General features: G+C 37.5%; 1 protein-coding gene and 1 pseudogene across 2 annotated transcripts in view; both read right to left on the bottom strand.

The window, feature by feature from the left end:
• Positions 1 to 19,003, bottom strand: part of LOC149109737 (uncharacterized) — an 84,385-nt gene that overhangs the window by 64,880 nt on the left and 502 nt on the right. Inside the window, exons 3-12 of one of the 2 annotated variants that reach the window (XM_089294001.1) lie at positions 15,761 to 15,832; positions 14,779 to 14,863; positions 11,773 to 11,861; positions 11,060 to 11,099; positions 10,115 to 10,320; positions 5,936 to 6,211; positions 4,424 to 4,579; positions 3,434 to 3,502; positions 3,074 to 3,160; positions 278 to 367 (exon numbers count right to left, since the gene is read on the bottom strand). In XM_089294001.1, the coding sequence (XP_089150127.1) occupies positions 278 to 367; positions 3,074 to 3,160; positions 3,434 to 3,502; positions 4,424 to 4,579; positions 5,936 to 6,211; positions 10,115 to 10,172 (736 nt within the window). In that variant the 5' untranslated portion in view covers positions 10,173 to 10,320; positions 11,060 to 11,099; positions 11,773 to 11,861; positions 14,779 to 14,863; positions 15,761 to 15,832. Of the gene's footprint in view, positions 1 to 277; positions 368 to 3,073; positions 3,161 to 3,433; positions 3,503 to 4,423; positions 4,580 to 5,935; positions 6,212 to 10,114; positions 10,321 to 11,059; positions 11,132 to 11,772; positions 11,862 to 14,778; positions 14,864 to 15,760; positions 15,833 to 19,003 lie in introns of both variants that reach the window. The other variant, XM_089293999.1, reaches the window with a different exon arrangement.
• LOC149109738 (uncharacterized) lies at positions 288 to 3,067 on the bottom strand (annotated as a pseudogene).

Here is a 19,003-nt window from a genome sequence, read left to right as displayed (position 1 = left end):
AAGCAGAGTTGGGGAAAAATTAAGACGGACGTTGATTTGGCTAATAGAAAATTTCTTTCCGCACGTTAGATCGAAGGCATCAATCACCCACCCAGCAAATGATAGAACCTGGCATATATGGGTAAGAATATCAGTTTTCCATCTTGAGTAGATGATATAAGTGTTATCACTTAATTTTTCTTTCATTCCGACAAAAGAGCTCCGTACAGTTCTACACATTATCAACTTGTTTCACTTTTTCGAGAGGATCAATAAAATCGCCATATAAAATCTATACCTTCTTCTCCTGATGTCACTTGACTTTTCAGTTTTTCAATGATGGTTCGCATGTCCCTTGTCATCTCCTTGAAATCATCTCTCGTATTGTCTGAGAATAAAGCGTTGTACATTAGCTTGAGTTGAAATATACAATCAAGCCAATCCATACAAACAAGAGAGTCATGTAGTAAATGGTTTGAACCCAGGAGTATCAGTAGTTCGTATGGTGTAATTGTCCGGGTGAGTGTAGTTCTGAAAAGAACTGTTGTTGGTGACTGACGTCTCTACAACCTGAGCGGAAATCATCTGCAGAGTCAAGTGAATAGTGTTTGTCAGTCGACGATGTTATGAGTCTGGTCCGTTGAACGTAATTGGTCAGTTTAGCCATGATGGTATTGGCTGTAAGACTAGTGTAAAGTTTGTCATCAGTCATTGGTCGGTTTCGATCCGTCTATTGTCAGTCAAATTGGTCGGTTTTTGGTCCGTCTATTGTTAGTCAAATTAAGTCGGCCTGTTAGAAGTCCGTTTGTCGGTTTCGTTTCCCTCGTGGATAAGCCTTTTATAAGGCGCTGGTAGTTGTTGACATCTATTAAGAGGCGTTTGTTCTGGGTTAGTGTAGTAGCTTTCCAGAGTCAGTCATTGAAAATAGCTTGTACTGTAGGTTAAGCACCGAGCAGAGTCCCAGTCACTGTTGTGGTTTGTCAGTTGATGATGTACAGCAATGTGATTGTTGGCATCACGATTTCTCGTGGCTCTTTTGTGTTCAGTCAGTCTTGTGTTAAGGTTTCTGCCAGTCTCGCCAATGTAGGAAGCCTGGCAGTCGGAGCATTTGATCTTGTAAACCGCTCCCTGTCTGTTGCTGGGTTTGTCCCTGTCTTTAGCGTTGGTCAGTAAGTCTCGTAACGTAGTTGTAGGTTTGTGGGCTACACGGATGTTGTAGGGCGGTAGGATCCGTGAGTGCCCCTAATGTAAGGTATAGTCACTGTAGTAACAGGTGTTGAGTTCCTGTTATCAACCTTCATAATCTTTCAGAACAGACAAATTCATTCATAAGCCCATGAAATACCTCCATTCACGACATTTCAATAACAATTATTATTTTTTTCAGTTAGTACGCGCGCTGTGATTGGTCAATTTAGCGGACCGTATTCTCCTGTACGGCCCGCTAAAATTTAAAGCTGTTTTTGTTGCCAAAATGTTTCGTGATTTATCGCCAAGTGTTCTTGACATTTTTAACAAGTAAAAGTTTAAAACTTTCTTTTACTTCTAAAATTGTGTATTGAAACCTGCTAACGACGTAAGAGTCACTTAACAATGATTTGAAATTGAGTCGTTTTGCTTTCGAGGTGCGTCAGAAATTTGAAGCCGTTCCGCGTGAATAGAAATCGTTCCCGAGCCCGTCAGACACACAGTAGAGATATAAAAAATATCTTATTAACCTCGTTTTCTCGGTCCGTTCTGTAAGTTACGGATCCTTGTTTTCCCCTTCGATTTATGGCCGGCGCACTCGGTCCGTAACTTACAGTACGGCCCTCGAACCCACTTAGTAAGAGGTATTACGAATCGCTCAAAATTGAGTTTGACGTGGCTCAAAACAGTAATATTTCCGGGAGACACCTGGGCTCTAGCATGCACTTCGGTATGAGGCATCACGCGATCATTCGAGGGTTTGCGAGATAGCGCGCGAGATTTAAAGTTCACAAAAATAAAAAAAAAACACGGCGGCTCGAGGCCTACTTCGTAAAGCTTTGTTTCTGCCAGGTTTAGTAAGCTGTTTGCGTGATCACTTATTTTTAACTTGGAAAACATCCATCCTTCAGGCAATTTCAAAGGAAAACATCCTTTTAAACCGCTGTGCTGCAACGTAAACGAAAATTCTGATGTTGATTTTGCGATCGATCGTTCCGGCTATCAATCCAAAAAACTGCAGGAAAAAAACTACTCTTCAGGTTTTCTTCGTTCTTTTGACTTTGCTAGTCTCACCTCCGGGTATTTATGGTACTCTTCTTCTACCGCTTAGGCTGCTAACGACAACAGTTAAAAAAACACTTTTCGCGGACTATTCCCGTTAATTCGCGTGGAATTGCGGGCTCTACTGATCAGCGGACCGCCTTCTCGCATGCGCAAGGGGCGATCTTGCATAGTCGAGATTTTAATTTTGCGCCTAGAAATAAACTACCTTATCCACGAAGCTAATATCTCAAAAACCGATCCGGTGACCCTGCTTTTTTAATGCAAAAAAATATTCAACAGCAAAAGCGGAATGCACATGCGAAATTGTAAGAAAAAACTGTGGAAGCCTTGGAAATTTCCATTTTTCTTAATTTAAGAAAAATCCACTCCACAGAATTTTGTATAATTTTGTCTGTTTCTTCTTCTGTGTTTAATAAAAAGATTTTTATAAAAAAAATATGGGGTCACTGGCTTAGTTTTTAAGATAGATGCAACTGATGGTAAAAAGTGGGTTAGGTTTGTTGCTATGCAACCGGACAGTCCAACCTTAATTTATGACAATGAAAGGCACAGTGGAGAGTTACCTTAAAAAATAGCACATCCATTCAAAACAGTACAGTTCCAAGCCTGAAAAATCACACCTAGTTCTAGAAATCTCAAAAAAACAGAAAACTGGTTTGAGCCACCTTAAGCCAAATTATTTCCTTTTTCACTTTCGTCAGAAATGTGTCTCTTGCTAGCCTGTATAACAGCCTCCCTCTCCAAAAGAGAAAGGGCGGCTGTGTCACAGGCTAGTCTTTCGCTGGATAAGCTGTTCTTTTACTGTTCAAAAACTGCATGACAGTTTTTATTCAGAACTGACCTTCATCGTCGGTCTCTCTTCGTGCTACCAAAGTGTCTAACTTCTCACTCATGTTCGCTATCTCACTTTTCATCTGTTGAAGTTTGTCTGAAAATTAACATCAGCTTTCGCTATCATTGCCATAGCTATGTCAAAATATATAGATAGACAAATATCGACGTTGGAAATTATCAAATTTCTGCCAGTTTGAACATGCAATAATTTACCAACATTAGTTGCTCAACAGTCATCCTGTCGCTTTTTCCGTTTGTTTATTAATGTATTAGTTGCTGTTTACTGCTGAAGTTACAGGAGAACCTTTTTTTCTTGCCAGTGATAGAATCTTTATAACTCCAAATATCTCAATTGACAACTACTGACCTTCATCTAGGAGTGATCCCAACTTTATCACTTGATTTCCTATTTGCTCAAGAGTCTCTTTGAGGTTTTCTGCGGTGGAGCAAAAGTCAGACTTAGTTTCAAGCTTATACAAGTTGCTCTTTGCACTCACGTTCAGTTTAACCATAACTTTATTTTTTCGTTTCCTTTATTTTCGGAACCGTTGAAAACGTTGCTTAGTATTTAAAGCGATCATCATACAGGAGACAGATAAGCTGCCAGGAAATTATTATCAATTTACACTTCTTACTTTTGGTACAGGCTGTTAAGTAACCTTAAGAGAAACTTGATTAGTGGCATGAAAACAATTGTTTATTGGTGCCTGGCATTACCCTGTCAGTTAACACCCGGATGAAGAGAAAGCAGCCACCTTTCGTTTTTAAAAAGTACCAATTATTTAAAACTCTCTGTACTTGACTAAATTGTCAAATTCCCCATCCTCAGGCAACCCTTTGCGATCAAATGCCCCCATGGTGGGGACCTACTACCAGTCAAATGCCTCCCGGAGGGGTGTGGCATGGGCGGGCTTGGAATTAACAGAGCCATTATTGTTTTGAGTGACTGATTACTATCAAGTTATAATGGAGCTCTGCTTTTACACATAAGGCTTAGCTAAATCTATTTGCACAATGCCATAGAAAATACAGCCAAACAGGATACAGGAAAGCTGTGGTATATTTGACGATAACAAATTCGACCTTCCCATCATGCGCCGCGCATATGTCACATTGATTGTGTTGGGCACTGTATTTTCAATGGCGTGGTATAAAATAGTTACGCAAAGCTCTCTCCTGGTATAACATGGAAGTCATGGAACATCCCACTAATGTAACTTGTATTTTCTTGGTATATTACACGCTCGTCCGTCTTAATTATAAGACTCGTGTGTATACCAAGAAAATGCAAGTGACTCGTGGGATATTCCATGGTATACCATTCAAAAACACTGCATAACTAATATATATTACATACCTCGTTCAGGATCTGGATCCGAATGTTTCCGTTTAAGAGTACTTCTCGCTCCAGTGGAATCTCCACTGTCATGTGTACTTGCAGTGGCACTAGAGACTTCTGCTGTTACTCTTCCTGCTGGTATTGCACCAGCGGGCTGCTGAATGGCGAAAGGTCCTATAAAGATACGCAAAACGACTTAAATGAAATGAATCATCAAAGGGACCTAATGGTCCAAATGGGTTCCAGTGGATATTATACACTTACTGGTCCCAACGGTAATGGATAGTTTTGTTTTACCGAGAATCTTGATGTTCCCTGAGACGAAGTCAAGGAAAACATCGAACCCCATTAATCCAGTCAACAACAGGCCATAAAACCCCGTATGAGGGGTTCTTTAAATAAGAAAATGACTGACTCAGAGCTTCTGTTCAGGCCACTTCAAAGTGGACACAATACAGAGGTGGCTGTATTAATGGGGTGGCTGTGAGGCAGGGTTCCATTCTAAAACTGCAAAAATCTATGCTAATTTAATCCAAACACCATCTGGTCATGATTTCCTTGTTCAAACTTAAAGAATTATTAATGACATGGAGAAGGATTTATCCCAAAATCCTTACTTCAATCATCAATTATTTGTCTTGTTTCTAAAATTCTTTACATTTCCTCTGATGTTATTGAAACCAATTTTGGAGCTGTTCTGACAGTTCTCAGAACAAAGTTTTAAATCCAAGATGATAGAAATTTTCAAATGTGGCATTTACGTGCTATATGATATCATGAAAAACAATTGATTTAATCACTTAAGTAGACAAGTATGAATGCTTAACATGCGATTTAGGTTAGGTAACTATTGAGGGACCAGGGAGGGGGAGGGGCATAAAATTACCCATCTTACAAAAGGGCAAAAGGCTAAGTTAAGTAGGGTATTTTTTAATATTTTTAAAACTTCAATTTTAGGTTACTATTTATAGCACTACCCATTTAAAGTAGCCATTTTCTTTAAAGGAATGTTACTTTGTACTGGCAACGGTGTAATCTTTGGTGAAACACGTCAGTGTGACTCAGACAGGAAAACCTTTGAAAAGTAATTGAAATCTTTGGACATCTTGAGAAGTATTTGAGTTATCTTCGAAAATCCTGGCACTCACAAGTTAAAATTTCATGCCTATGAGACAACAGGAAAAAAGTTGGCAGGTATATTACACTGCAAGTGAGTGACATCTTGACTTGAACTACTAAATTTTCATGCAACTGATAAATTCCTTCAAATTAAGTTGTCACTGAAAATAGTAACCTTAAGGGAAACTTGATTAGTGACATGAAAAAAATTGTTTCTTGGTGCCTTGCATATAATACCCTGTCAATTAACCTTTAATTTGCACCTGGATGAAGAGAGGTGCTGTAAGAGCAAATTTTGTTGTCTAAGAACAGAGAAATAACCCCATCCAGACTTCTTGATCTTGGAGTACGTCACACTAAAACCTTTAGACTACTGGAACAGTATTTATAAACATTGTGGAAAATACTTACCATTGATGTAACAAAACTGCTCTGCCAAGTCATTGCGCTGTACAAGTTCGTGTCTTAATGAATCACACAAGGCCTTGTATGTTGCTGCTGAAGAATCTTGTCCTTGTTTCCAGTGCTTTAACATTTGGTATACCTTTTCAGACAGTTGGTTGTGAGCTTGATTTATTTGTTCAAGTTGTGGATCACTGAGCCCAAGGCGACGCCCAAGCCTTTTCCAGTTTACAATTTTATCACCCAGTTCTTCTAATTCATAATCTGTGGGTGTGCCATCTCTTACTACAAAGAGAAATAATGGTTCAAATTTATGGCTGAACTACTGTTGTTGCTCTCAATACTTAAAATTAAGGTTTTGACCAATTTCAAGTGATTAAATATTTTTATCATCACACAGCTACCTCAGTGTTTTTACAGAATTTAACTAGGAAAACCTGAATATATATATTTGGCTGAAGAACAAAACAAAATCTTTGTGATGTCAGAATTAGTTGCCCTGACAACAAACGGTACCATATTTAAACTATCACAACTTTAAAATTAGTAGGTGAAAGTTTATTTTTACATATGTAAACATTTTCATCAAGTTGACTTGTGAGCTTCTCTTCCAAGTCCAATATTGGCTTAAAACAACAAACCACAACCTCCCAGATGAAACCACCGAAACAACCAAAACGAAATTACTGAAACAAGCCACACAACTAACACAAAACCATGAGCTAGCCAAAAGAGAAAAGTCAAGAAAAGTTTGATTTCACTTTCTCTTAGATTTATGAATTTAGTCAGAAATTATTGACTATGTTATATTTTTATATCTTTTATTGAAAGCAATCATTTTAATTTTATGTGCTTACACTTTAACTAGTTCATATTTTGTTTTGTTTACTTGGTTATAAATTAATGTATATTCATGTTATCTTAATAGTGGGCTTCCTGCAAGGACGCTTTTTAGCTAAGCGGAATTTGTCAGTCTAAATAAAGAATTTCCTTTTTTTACCTTCAAATACAACCTGTCCAGTATCAGTCCTAACTTTAATATTAATAACACCTTAGGTTCCTAAAGTATAATAACCTAAACGCTGAACAACATCCACATCGTGCAACAACATTTAATTTAACTATCAATATAAATAAAATAAAAACAAAACAAAAATGTTTCAACCTTTAAATAACTTAAGCAAATGTTGTTAACTGTAACACATTAGTTCTGGGATATTTCTATCTTTGGATCGATCTACATGATAGGCCCTTTGCAGCTAAGCTATCAGTGTGACCTATTTTTCATAAAATTACAGGCTATATCACTGAACAAATGCCAGAAATGGAAAAAGCATGTCAAAAATATCAAAATGGCCAAGTTTGAGGGCCCTGTCAAGAGAGATTGATTGAGAGAGATTCCATTTCTGGCAATCTGAAAGTTACAGTCCATAGTATAGATTTTTTTTTTCAGGGAAAATGCGGTCACACAATCTCAGCTGCATTAAGGGCCTATTGCAATGGCAGGATATCTTGCTTGATTCTCAATTGCAAGGTAATTTGAAAACCTCAATAAGAAACTACAGTACCACTAAGCTAGTATACATAATCATACGGCTTCGAGTTCAATTTGGAATTAATTTGCACTCATGCGTTTTTCAAAAAGCTGAAATTGCACAAGCCACCTCAGCAAATTAATTAATTAAATTAAATTAATTCCAAATTGAATGAGAAAACCCATATGATCACTTAGTGATAATATAAACATGAAAAAATTCGCGTGGAGCAAGTGACGGAAGATCTTTCTGAAAGGCATTTTTTCTCATTCGAGAAAACTTTTTTTCAAAGTTTCCACACAAAATATTCGTCATCATTTTATGTGTTATCATTTGCTTAAAAAATTTCCTATTGTCTTTCAGCCAATCATAATCCAGAATTACGATGTGTAATTTGCACTGGTGTTACACTTTTTGCACTGGTGTTACACTTGAACTGCACTGCTCTCAGCCAGTCAGAATCGAGTAATTTTTATTTAATAAATTATTAACAAAGAAATGAACTAAAAAGAAATTAAAAGGGACAGTATCAGTAAGTTGTGCATGTGCGAGCTTTCAATCCAGAGTTTGAAAACGTCCAACAATGATTAATTCTCAATCTCATGTGCAAAATTCAAAATGGTGTCGACAAGTGAAGACTAAGCAGTAAATGTACCTTGGCCAGTTGAGCTACTCAGTGCATCTTTACCACCAAATCATAAATTTCTTAAGAACCTGCATTCACTTAGCTTTCTATCGACATATTGAACGCGGAAACAAGTACAGTGGAACCCCGTTAATACGGACACCAAGGGGACATGCCAAAATGTCCGTATTAACGGGGTGTCCGTATTAACTGGGGTCCTCGGAAAAAAGTCAGAGACACGTGTTTTATCGATACAAACACTAAGGCCAACACTTGTACGGTAACAAAACGTTTTAATTGTACTGTAAATTACAAATCATTAACTGTATCACTCTCGGTGAAATTTTGCCTTTGCAACCAGAGCCGGGAAATGGTGAGGACAAAAACGCGGTTGCCGTGCTAAAGGAAAGTCGAGTTATCGGCCACATTCCATATCACCTCGCGAACACCAAAAACCACACTGGTATAGTCACCCATTTTATTTCAAAGCCTACTAATTGAGGATCAGTTGAAGTATGTGGAAAAGCAGTTAATCGGGGTGGAGGCCTTGGTATGGAAATACCATGTGTTTATATTTTTGACGGTCCTAGGAAGTACGTGGATTTACTTGAACAATTAATAGACGTTGGCAACAACCCAGCAATACGAACAGAGGCCGATGCTGATAGTGGCAAGCATAAGACGTCAAAGAGGAAGAAGGCTACAAGCAAGGAGTGTGGCAAAAGAGCAAGAAAGTGAAACTTTTGTGTAAGCATGTCAGGCAGAAAACTTTATATAAGGACTGCAGACTGGGTAATGCACCGGAAGAAAGAACTGGTCAAATGCGTCATGCTATTTTGCCACTGTTTCATTTAGTAATAAAATTGTATTAACCCGCCGAAATCTGTCATAATTTGACCAGGGTACAACGTCTCTAATTAGCACATAATCATGACAATGACAATAGACAATGTACAGATACAAACAGTGTCCGTAAAGCGGGGTTGACGATGTATAAGAGTTTGTCGCTCAGGACACAGAAAAGTGTCCGTTGTCCATATTTACGGGTGTCTGTAATAAGCGGGTTAATTTTAGAAAAAATATATGAGCTTTTCGTCGGGGAAAACGAAACTGTCCGTAATATCGGGGTGTCCGTATTAAGCGGCTGTCCGTAGAGCGGGGTTCCACTGTATTTATTAATTAAACTAACGTTTAAAAGATACATGGATCGTGTTGCAATTTGATGGTAAGTTTGGTTTAGGACGGCATGCATTTTTGGCTATTTATTGTATCAATTGGCCTCTAAATAATTAACCTTAACATACTGCGGAATCTGCACTCACTTAGCTTTCAAATGGGGTAAATTAACTTAGCAATTTTCGAAGATGTTATGGAGAAAAAATTCTTTACACGAGTTGGTTAGCCCTGTGAAGTTGAAAGATAAATGGATTGTGTTATAATTCAATGGAAAGTAGGGTAAAATACAGCATGATTTTTTAGCTGTTTAATGTATCGTGGCTGCTAAATCATTACGTACTGAGAAATTAACATTCACAGCTAACTTTCAAATGGCACATTTACCTTAGAAATCTGTTGAGATGTAAGTGGAGAAAAAAATTACTTACACGAGTTGGTTAGCACTGATGAATTTAGGAACTTGTCTTGATCACGTCGCGATCCGACAAGCCAGAAACATGGCACGTCGTTATAAGTTATTTTTAAAAACCTCAAACAGACCTAGAAAAAACTTAGTTTTGACAAATCGCTTTCCTTTCGTTACAAAATAAGACAATTTACATTAAAAATACCCTCTAAAAGCAAATATTTTAGCCAATATGAAAAATCAATTTCACACTGATGTGCAGCTCATGATGCCCTCCCTTTAAATAATTGAATAATTTTTTTCTGTTCGGGACATGTGGAAATCTTACTTGAAATACCTCTTTCCCTTCCAACTCCTTGTGCATATTACTACTTGTGACTCTCCTTGATGGCCACTCAGGCCCCCAATAAAATCTAAAATTAAAAATAATACAAATTGATACTTACATGTACTTGTTCCGGGTACAGCTTCCTTTGAGGATTGAAGAGGACAAATTTCATCCATGTCTACAGCTGCGAGGGCATGCGATTGGTCAGAAGTGCCAATGAAGTCGTTGAACAAATTGAAAGTTATTTATGCACCATCTTTCAGGAAATGCTGTCCTTGTTCTTGTGTCAACTTCAAAGACCTTACATCAACTTAACCTGTCCCACTGTCACCAATAAAAGCATATAGACCATTAAGAATAAGAAAAACAAGTAAATGAAACTCATTTACCTGTAACATTTAAGCATGGAACTTTAAAACGAACATGATAATAATCGGTTTAAGACAAAGCCGAAGATTCAACATACAACTGTCTGGCAAACAGGCATGATAAGGAGGATGTAATGCACAAGTGAACACCAAATCCTTTAAGCCTGCAGTGACCATCACTGATCACCGATAATTCGCAACAAATGTACATAAAAAAGCTTGAGCTGCAATTTTTCTTCTCACGTCCGTCCGGATCTACATTCGTTGTGTAATGAAGTCTAAATAGGGAGATTGGTTACAAACTCTTTCTATCGCATTTTACAAGTTACAGTCTTTCAAATACACTTGGTAACTGCTGGTCTGTTTACATCATCAGCGTTAAAGCTTTCTGTGCTTAAACAGTGAAGCATATAATTGCCTTTGCTTAGTCTTGTTATTGTCTCATTAAAAATAGCTTAGAACTGTGTTGAATACAGCGAAAGTCAAAGAGTGCTGCATCAAAAACACAATTTTGTTAAGAAAAGGTATCCAAATTGAGAAAAGCAAGCAAGTTAAAAGCTTTCCACCTTTGTTGTTTTAGACCAATTAACATAATGCAGACAAACACTCCTAAATGAAACCTACAGTAATAATCACACAAACTACTAAAGACATGCCATGTGATATGAGAATTTTTGTTTTCACAATTTTCTTACCTAGAGAAGTTGTGAAGTCGTGGAGTTAATTTTTTAAAATCTGTTGGAAATGACACAGTATCAGTCAGTCACCTGAAGGAGTTAATACAACAGTAGAAATAAACAGGTTGTCTCTAATTTACACATACTTAATTAGCCATCTTTGGTTTAGTATTTCTATAACAAGAAAAGTCACGTGAAAATGAAATCCACTAGATCAGTTGTTTTACAACTATCAGTCTATTAAAGCACAAATATTCATTTCAACTGGGCAATTCGATTTCTCTCTGAGGCTTTAAATCATCTGAAGTAAGGTGCATATTTCGTAGTGTTTGGTGAATATCACATTTTGCAAGTTATATTCTTTCAAATGTGCGTGATAATTACTGCTTGACTCTGTTGATATCTTGAGCCTTTGGCTCACTACAGTGATTAGCTACTGTTGTTGCTTAGCCTTGTATCAGGCTCACTGAAACAGCTAGAACTCTCTCAGTGAACATAAAGTCACACTTGTACATAATCACAAAACAGGATTATTTCATTGGCCAGTTAACAAGCATAGCAAATCAAGTTTTCGACAAATTGTTTTCTCCAACGAATTGTCAAAAGCAAGCGAGTAAAACAACATCCAACTTTGTTGTTTTAGACCCATACATAGGCAGACAAACACTGCTTAACATAACCTATTTAAATCACACATATTATAATTGTTTTCCATAATTGATTTTTCTTACCTCACAGAGAAGTTCTGTAGTTGCATAGTTGTTTTGAATTCTCAGTGTTGAAAATGGCTATGTATAAGTCAGTCACCAAGGAGTAACAACTGTAGAAACAACAGGTTGGCTCTTAAATCTCTTAAGTAACATATAAAACACTTGCTCTATGAAAACAGCACAACACTTTAAAATCGAGAATAACTCTGGAAATATTAAAGCAGTGTTCTTCAAACTTGGCACCAGCAATGTGCATCACAAATCAAACAGAATGGCACCTACTATGTTGTTGCCATGGCAACACTCTTGGCTCCAGTCTCTTCCTGTGAAAAACCAAATATCCCCATTTGCAGCCTTTTAAAGTGGGACAGAGGGTCTTGCTCGGAACACACATGGTTCTCATGTTGTTTTAACTCTCCCCATTAGATTGTTGGGAGTGGATGATCCTTGTTTAAGATAAAATCTGGCAATTTTAGTCTTAATTAAAACAGAACCAGTGGCATAATTGTTGTCATGGCAATGGCACGATGGGTGTCATTATGTTTCTTTAGTGTTGTACATTTCTGGTGCCAAGTTTAAAGAACGCTGCTTTAATATTTCTAGAGTTATTCTCGATTAAGTGTTGTGCTGTTTGAGTAGAACCACCTATGATGTCATCACTTTCCTCATTTGCATAATACAAAAACGTGAATATCTCTAAGATGCAAAAAGATATTCCAAAAAGGAAAATGCCATTCTTCTTTACTTTGAAAAGCCTTTCAAATAAGCAGCAATTATTTCTTACTTCATAGGCACTTTAAGTAAAACCAAGAGAGCCTCCAGCAATGCAAGTTACTTTTAACAAACATGCTGACAAGCATAAATTATTTCAAAGGAAAAGATAATTTGTCAAGAAACAAGTGCGGTGCCATTGTCAAACTTTCTAACACACAATTAAATGCTACCATCTGTTAAAGTAAAAGCAATAGTGTTTGAGAGGATATTACCCAAATACAATCAATATTCATGAAGAAGAAAGTTATTTTGCAATTTGTTGTGTGCGTATGATAAAAAAAATCCCTTGGGCTCCGAAACAAACAGGAATACAGCTTGTTGACATTTGAAAACATTGTAATTATTTTATTATATAACTAGCACATTATGAACTTCAAAGATAACACTACTAATTACAAGCATTAACTGTATAGTTTGCCGGACTACATCCGAGAGCTAAAGTTAGCGTTGTTTGACTTTCTAATGGTTTCCAAGTGTAATGTTTTCCTGTTAGTGCTGTAGTTAACTATATTTTGTTGAAAAAATATCTCAGGATTTATTTGAAACAAATCGGTCTTTCATATGGTAAAATACTCTTTCCTCGACTAAATAATTGTTTATCAAAGTTTCTAAAGTGCGTTGTGCATGTTTAGTTTATGCTTTTGCAAGGAACTAGTTCTGTGTTTCGACACGCATTGGCAAGCCGCTTGCCCAGTGTTTATTGTCTGAAGCGTTTCGTAGATCCTCGTCAAAAAAATGATAACTCCAGTTTTAAATGACACAAATCTTTCATTCAAACAGTAAAATACTCTTTCATTAATAAAAATATGGTTTATCAAAGTTTCTTAAGCACACTGCCCACTTTTAATCAGAGTTCGTACCCTTTTCCAGAAACAAATTTCCAGGACTTTTCCAAGACTTTTCCAGGACTCAGATTGATTTTTCCAGGACTCTAAAATTCACATTAACCCTTTCACTCCCATTATCTTAATGTTAATTGTCCTTACTGTCTGCCATACATTTCATGTTTTTTTACTTGAGTTTAAGAGATATCCAGAACTTTCCAGGACCAGTAGCCCTTTTCCAGGACTTTCCAATCCTGGAAAATCAAATGCCACAATAAAATTCCAGGACTTTCCAGGTTTTCCAGGACCCGTACGAACCCTGTTAATTAATTTTTCTTCAAGGGAAAGTTTGGTGTTTCAGCACGTGTTGGCAAGTCGCTTAATTGAACCGAGTTTACTTTCTATCGGAAAATGTTATCTGTCAGTTGTGTTTGATCTATGAAGATGGGATTGTTGAAGCGATTATCCCCGGTTCTATTTGACAGAAAGCAGCATTTTTTATTCAATGGCCAATGTTTAGTAAAAAGGTTTTACAGGCGGCCCATATTGGACAGGGTAAAAAGCTGTGGCTGGTTTTTTAAGTTTTACAAATATGATCGGCCATTGATCAACTGATCATGAGCCCATTATGGCAACATGGCGTGGGGAAAGAGAGATTGGAGAGAGTGAAATGAACAATTACCAAAGACACAAGCCTACGAACACCCATCATCCATGCCATCCTAGATCAAGGGTGACATTTTATTCCTCTGGCAATTTGTAAATACATTTCAGACCTTTTTGAAAAGAGCATTTTGGAAGGTGGCGAACTGACATATAAGCATTGGGGAACTGATCCAGGACATTGGAGAATCAACTTTATACGTTGGCGAAGTTACATGTTGGCAAAATGACAGGTTACCATCAGAAGCGATATATAACTTCGCTGCTACAATAATTCGCTAGGCAAAAACAATTAATCACTAGGCTGTATTGATATTTCGTTGGGTGAAAATGATATATCACCCGCTGCAAATGATAAATCACTTGGTGGAAACGATAAATCGCTCGCTGCAAACAATATGTCGCTTGGTGCAAACCATAAATCACCCGGTTCAAATAATAAATCACTTGGTGCAAACGATTAATCACTCTGTGCAAATGATAAATCGCTTGGTGTAAATAATATATCGTACAAGACTCAGTGAAATATCGTAACAGCTACAACACTAAGCTCCATGATATCTCAGGCTATATATTGTTTGAAGCTAATCATCGTTCAAATATTGCCAATAACTTGAAATTATTGCAATATTCATAGATTATCGTTTGCATTAGTTTTGCACAATACTGTACATTCAGTATGCAGACATACACTTCTAAATAAAACCAATAATCACACAAACTACTGAATCCACATATCAGAATTTTGCTTTCATAATTTTCTTACCTAGAGAAGTTCTGCAGTCGTGGAGTTGTTTTCAAATCGGTTGAAAATGGCACAGTGTCAATCGGTCACCAAGGAGTTAATACAACTGTAGATATAAACAGGTTGGCTCTATAATCTCAAGTAATATATAAAATGTTTGCTTATGGTCAAAATTGAAAACGTTCTGTGAACAAACCAGCAATAAGAGAGATATTGTGCTTTTTTGCATTGGGTTTATCACTCTAAAGCACACAAGAATAATATCTATTATTCCTTAAACAGAAATTGTATCTACCAACATTTCAATCAAGCTTCTTGCTTTCACCAAGGACAGGAGCTGAGTCGTTCAGTGTTTACGAGTCAATATTGATGTGCTAGAAGCCATTATGAATTTCATATTTACTAGTAATTACATGTAATACATCGAGATTAAAAGACTTAACGCAGAAACACAAATGCAAACCAAACTGTAATGCTTAGGGAATATCGACTTTTTAAAGCCTAATCATTACTGATAATCGGCAGAAACATAAAAAGAGCTAGTTAATTTTCTTCTCCATCCAGATACATTTATTGTCTATTGAAGTCTGTGGAAATTGCCTACAAACTCTTTCTATCGCATTTACTTTTGCAAGTTACTCTTTCAAATGTGCGTGATAACTGCTTGTCTGTTTATATCTTCAGAGTTGAAGCTTTCCACACTACAGTGACATGAAGCTATTATTTTTGCTTAGTCATGTATGGCTCCCTGAAACAGCTAGAACTCTTTTGAATATAAAGAAAATCACAGTGTACAGAATCCCGAAAAAAAAGGATTATTTTATTGGCCAGTTAACAATCATACGCTGTAAATGAAGTGTTCAACAAATTGAAAAAAGCAAGCAAGCAAAAGCTCTCCAACTTTGTTGTTTTAGACTCATACAGATAAAGACGAACATTAGCTGCTAAATGTAACCTTTAAATTGCACTGACTAGAATGCACATATCAGAAGTTTTTTCTTACCTTGTAGAGACGTCTCTATGCACTTGAAAACAATCGAGCCAAAGTCAGTCAGTCACCAAGGAGTTTTTACAACTGTAGAAACAAACAGGTTGGCTCGAATCTGATGTAACATTTGTGCCCTTAGCAAGACTGTGCTCTAGCAGCACCTGGTTGCCGCAGGCGACCGGCTTCCATCTTCGGGCGACAAGAAAACCATACCTGGTCGCCCAGCCGGGCGACCTCCTTTTACAGATTTAACTTGGAGATGAAATCAGTCTCATAATAATTTGTCTTTTACTTTTTGATTTCTTGTGTTGTATTGAAGTTTACAAGGCAAAATGGCTCAATTCACAATGTTTAAATTCATCTGTGAAGTGATCAAAACATCGCTCGTTCAGTGGCTCGGTTCGATCCATACCACAGGCAGCCCAAGCTCTCTCTATGAACCTCACAAGCAACACAATATGGCATCGAATTATAAGGGTTTATATGGGATTTTCTACAAGATATCCATGGAGGTAGTTAAAAGTGAAGATTCTCAATAAAAATGGCTTACCTTATTCCATACATGTGTTATTTGCTCCTGGTGTGGTTATTTCACCGATTGAACTTGATTTAAGCGCCTTTTTTGAATTCCAATTTTCCCTTTATAAAGAGAGGACAAGGCGAAACACCTCAGTCAGAACAGCCTGTCGAACGAAGTGAAAAATCCCAGGCTAAAATGTACCCACGGCCACAAATCCACCGCAGAATTCAAGGGCAAAGGTTGATTTTTCGTTGCAATTGTCTAGCCACACAATCGCAGCCCTGCGAGCGACGCCAGGCAGCTGTTCTTGTCCCCAGTGAAACGAGAAAACTATGGAAGAGCTCTGTGTCGTTTGATCCGCGACCCAACGACCGTTGAAATCGGCTTGGTAACCTCTTTATGTTGGCAAACCAAGACTCGCGGGGGTACTAGACCACAATTTGTCAAACAAACTTCTTGTAACATCCAGGGTCCCCTCAGGTCGAATTTACAATGCAAAATAAAAATCGTACAGAACGCTTCTGCAAAATGGCTTCAAAACCAAAGAAACGTAAGATCAATGGCGAAAGCTCCGTAGAAACTGAGGAGATAAAATCATTTTTGAAGTGGAAGTCGGGGCAAGTTTTCTCATTCATGCACCTTTGATTTGTTTGTATAAAATATTCCCGAGCTGATAAACTAAATATACTTCTCTTAGGGTATTGTGGAATTACGAATATTGTGAGGAAACTGTGATGGAAGCCAGCAAAATTTTGTCTAGAGCATACGAAGAGAAAGAAATTGCCGTAAGCAAACTGAACTCTGTTTTGCTCGGGAGAATTCTTAACGAATTATGGGGAGATGAAGTTAAATTGGTGAGGCAAGGACCAAGTAACTCAAAGGTACATAAACGTGAAAACTTATCATGACGTCCACTTCAAAAATGATTGTATCTCCTCAGTTTCTACGGAGCTTTCGCCGTTGATCTTACGTTTGACAAATTTGACAAATTGCGGTCTAGTACCCCCGCGAGTCTTGGTTTGCCAACATGAAGAGGTTACCAGGCCGATTTCAACGGTCATTGGGTCGCGGATCAAACGACACGGAGCTCTTCCATAGTTTTATCGTTTCACTGGGGACAAGAACAGCCGCCTGGCGTCGCTCGCAGGGCTGCGATTGTGTGGCTAGACGATTGCAATGAAAGATCAACCTTTGCCCTTGAATTCTGCAGTGGATTTGTGGCCGTGGGTACATTTTAGCCTGGGATTTTTGACTTCATTCGGCAGGCTGTTCTGACTGAGGTGTTTCGCCTTGTCCTCTCTTTGTAAAGGGAAAATCGGAATTCAAAAAAGTCACTTAAATCAAGTTCAGTCGGTGAAATAACCACACCAGGAGCAAACAACACATGTATGGAATAAGGTTAGCCATTTTTATTGAAAATCTTCACTTTTAACTACCTCCATGGATATCTTCTAGAAAATCCCATATAAACCGGTATAATTCGATGCCATATTGTGTTGCTTGTGTGGTTCATAGAGAGAGCTTGGGCTGCCTGTGTCCATACGTTTAACTTAACACTGGCCTGCAGTCATATGGACAGCAGTTTCCTTGTATACCTCGAGCGTCAACAAAAAGTCTTCTTAGTTCTTATGATTTGTATAATGTGCATGAAAAGTCCCTAATTGAAGGAGAATGTGAACAGAATTACCAGAAGCAACAGGCTAGGGTAAAGAGGGGAAAAGGACGTAATTTTTCTACATATATCAACCATTCTACCTCAAAAAAACATGTTAATTTTGTCTTTCTTTGTGGACTCTCGACAACGGTATAACAAAAATATTACATGGGAACAAATCTATCTTCGGCGTCTGTAAATAGGATAAATGCCCTAGAAACAATGTAAGACAATTTTATTTGAGTGTCAATCGGTTATCATATATTAATTAATAATGCTATTTGATAATCATAATTAATCAATTAATTAATTGGTTTTTTTTTTTCGTTCGGGCTACCAAGCTTGACTTCTGGGCACCCTAGCCTACATAGCTGGGTGCATGAAGGGCTCCCTAAAATTTTTCTTAGAGCACAGCCTTGCTTAGTCTAATTTGAAAATATTAATGCAAACAAAGCAACAATGAGATCGAAAATTTAAACGTATAAGTTAACCCATAAGAAAGATTTGCTTTTTCGGGTTGGGTTTATCGCAGTTGCATCAAGAGAAACCTTCAGTTTACAACTTGAGCCAGGCAAAAAGACAGCAATAATGATTACCACCAGGTTATTGCTAAACTTACTGCTCGCTGGTAAATACTGATTATTGATTAATTGTAAATACCCCCCGGTTTAAGGAAGTTATAGATCACAACAGCAGATCATATATATGTCTCAATCTGTAATTAATCCAGGAATTGCGTATCTGAAAGATTATGTGGCCCTCATCTTTTGTTGTAAAGTAAAGTTTTGTGTTTACCGGTGAAAATGCAGATAAAATCACGAGTTTATGTTGAGTTGATTTCGCTAAAGTTCGCTGTTAATTGAACTACTGGTTCTACCCCTAGCGATGAAATTGTACCCTTACAAACGCTGATGAGTTTGTGTGGGATCAATGTTAATTTTGTTTGGCTAGATTTCACATTCCACGACTTCCGCTTTCAGTTCTTCGAATGCGCACGTGTTTCGTTGTATATAATCTTGGGACAAGACTGCTCGTTATGAATGATAGCTAGCTCACAAATTATTGGATATTGAATTAAAATCTT

This window comes from Orbicella faveolata, unplaced genomic scaffold, assembly GCF_042242905.1.
Source record: "Orbicella faveolata isolate gen_17 unplaced genomic scaffold, um_ofav_v1 contig_25, whole genome shotgun sequence".
NCBI classification, from domain to species: Eukaryota; Metazoa; Cnidaria; class Anthozoa; order Scleractinia; family Merulinidae; genus Orbicella; species Orbicella faveolata.
The sequence above is the reverse complement of the archived record's forward strand: the minus strand, read 5'-3'. Positions and strand labels throughout refer to the sequence as shown.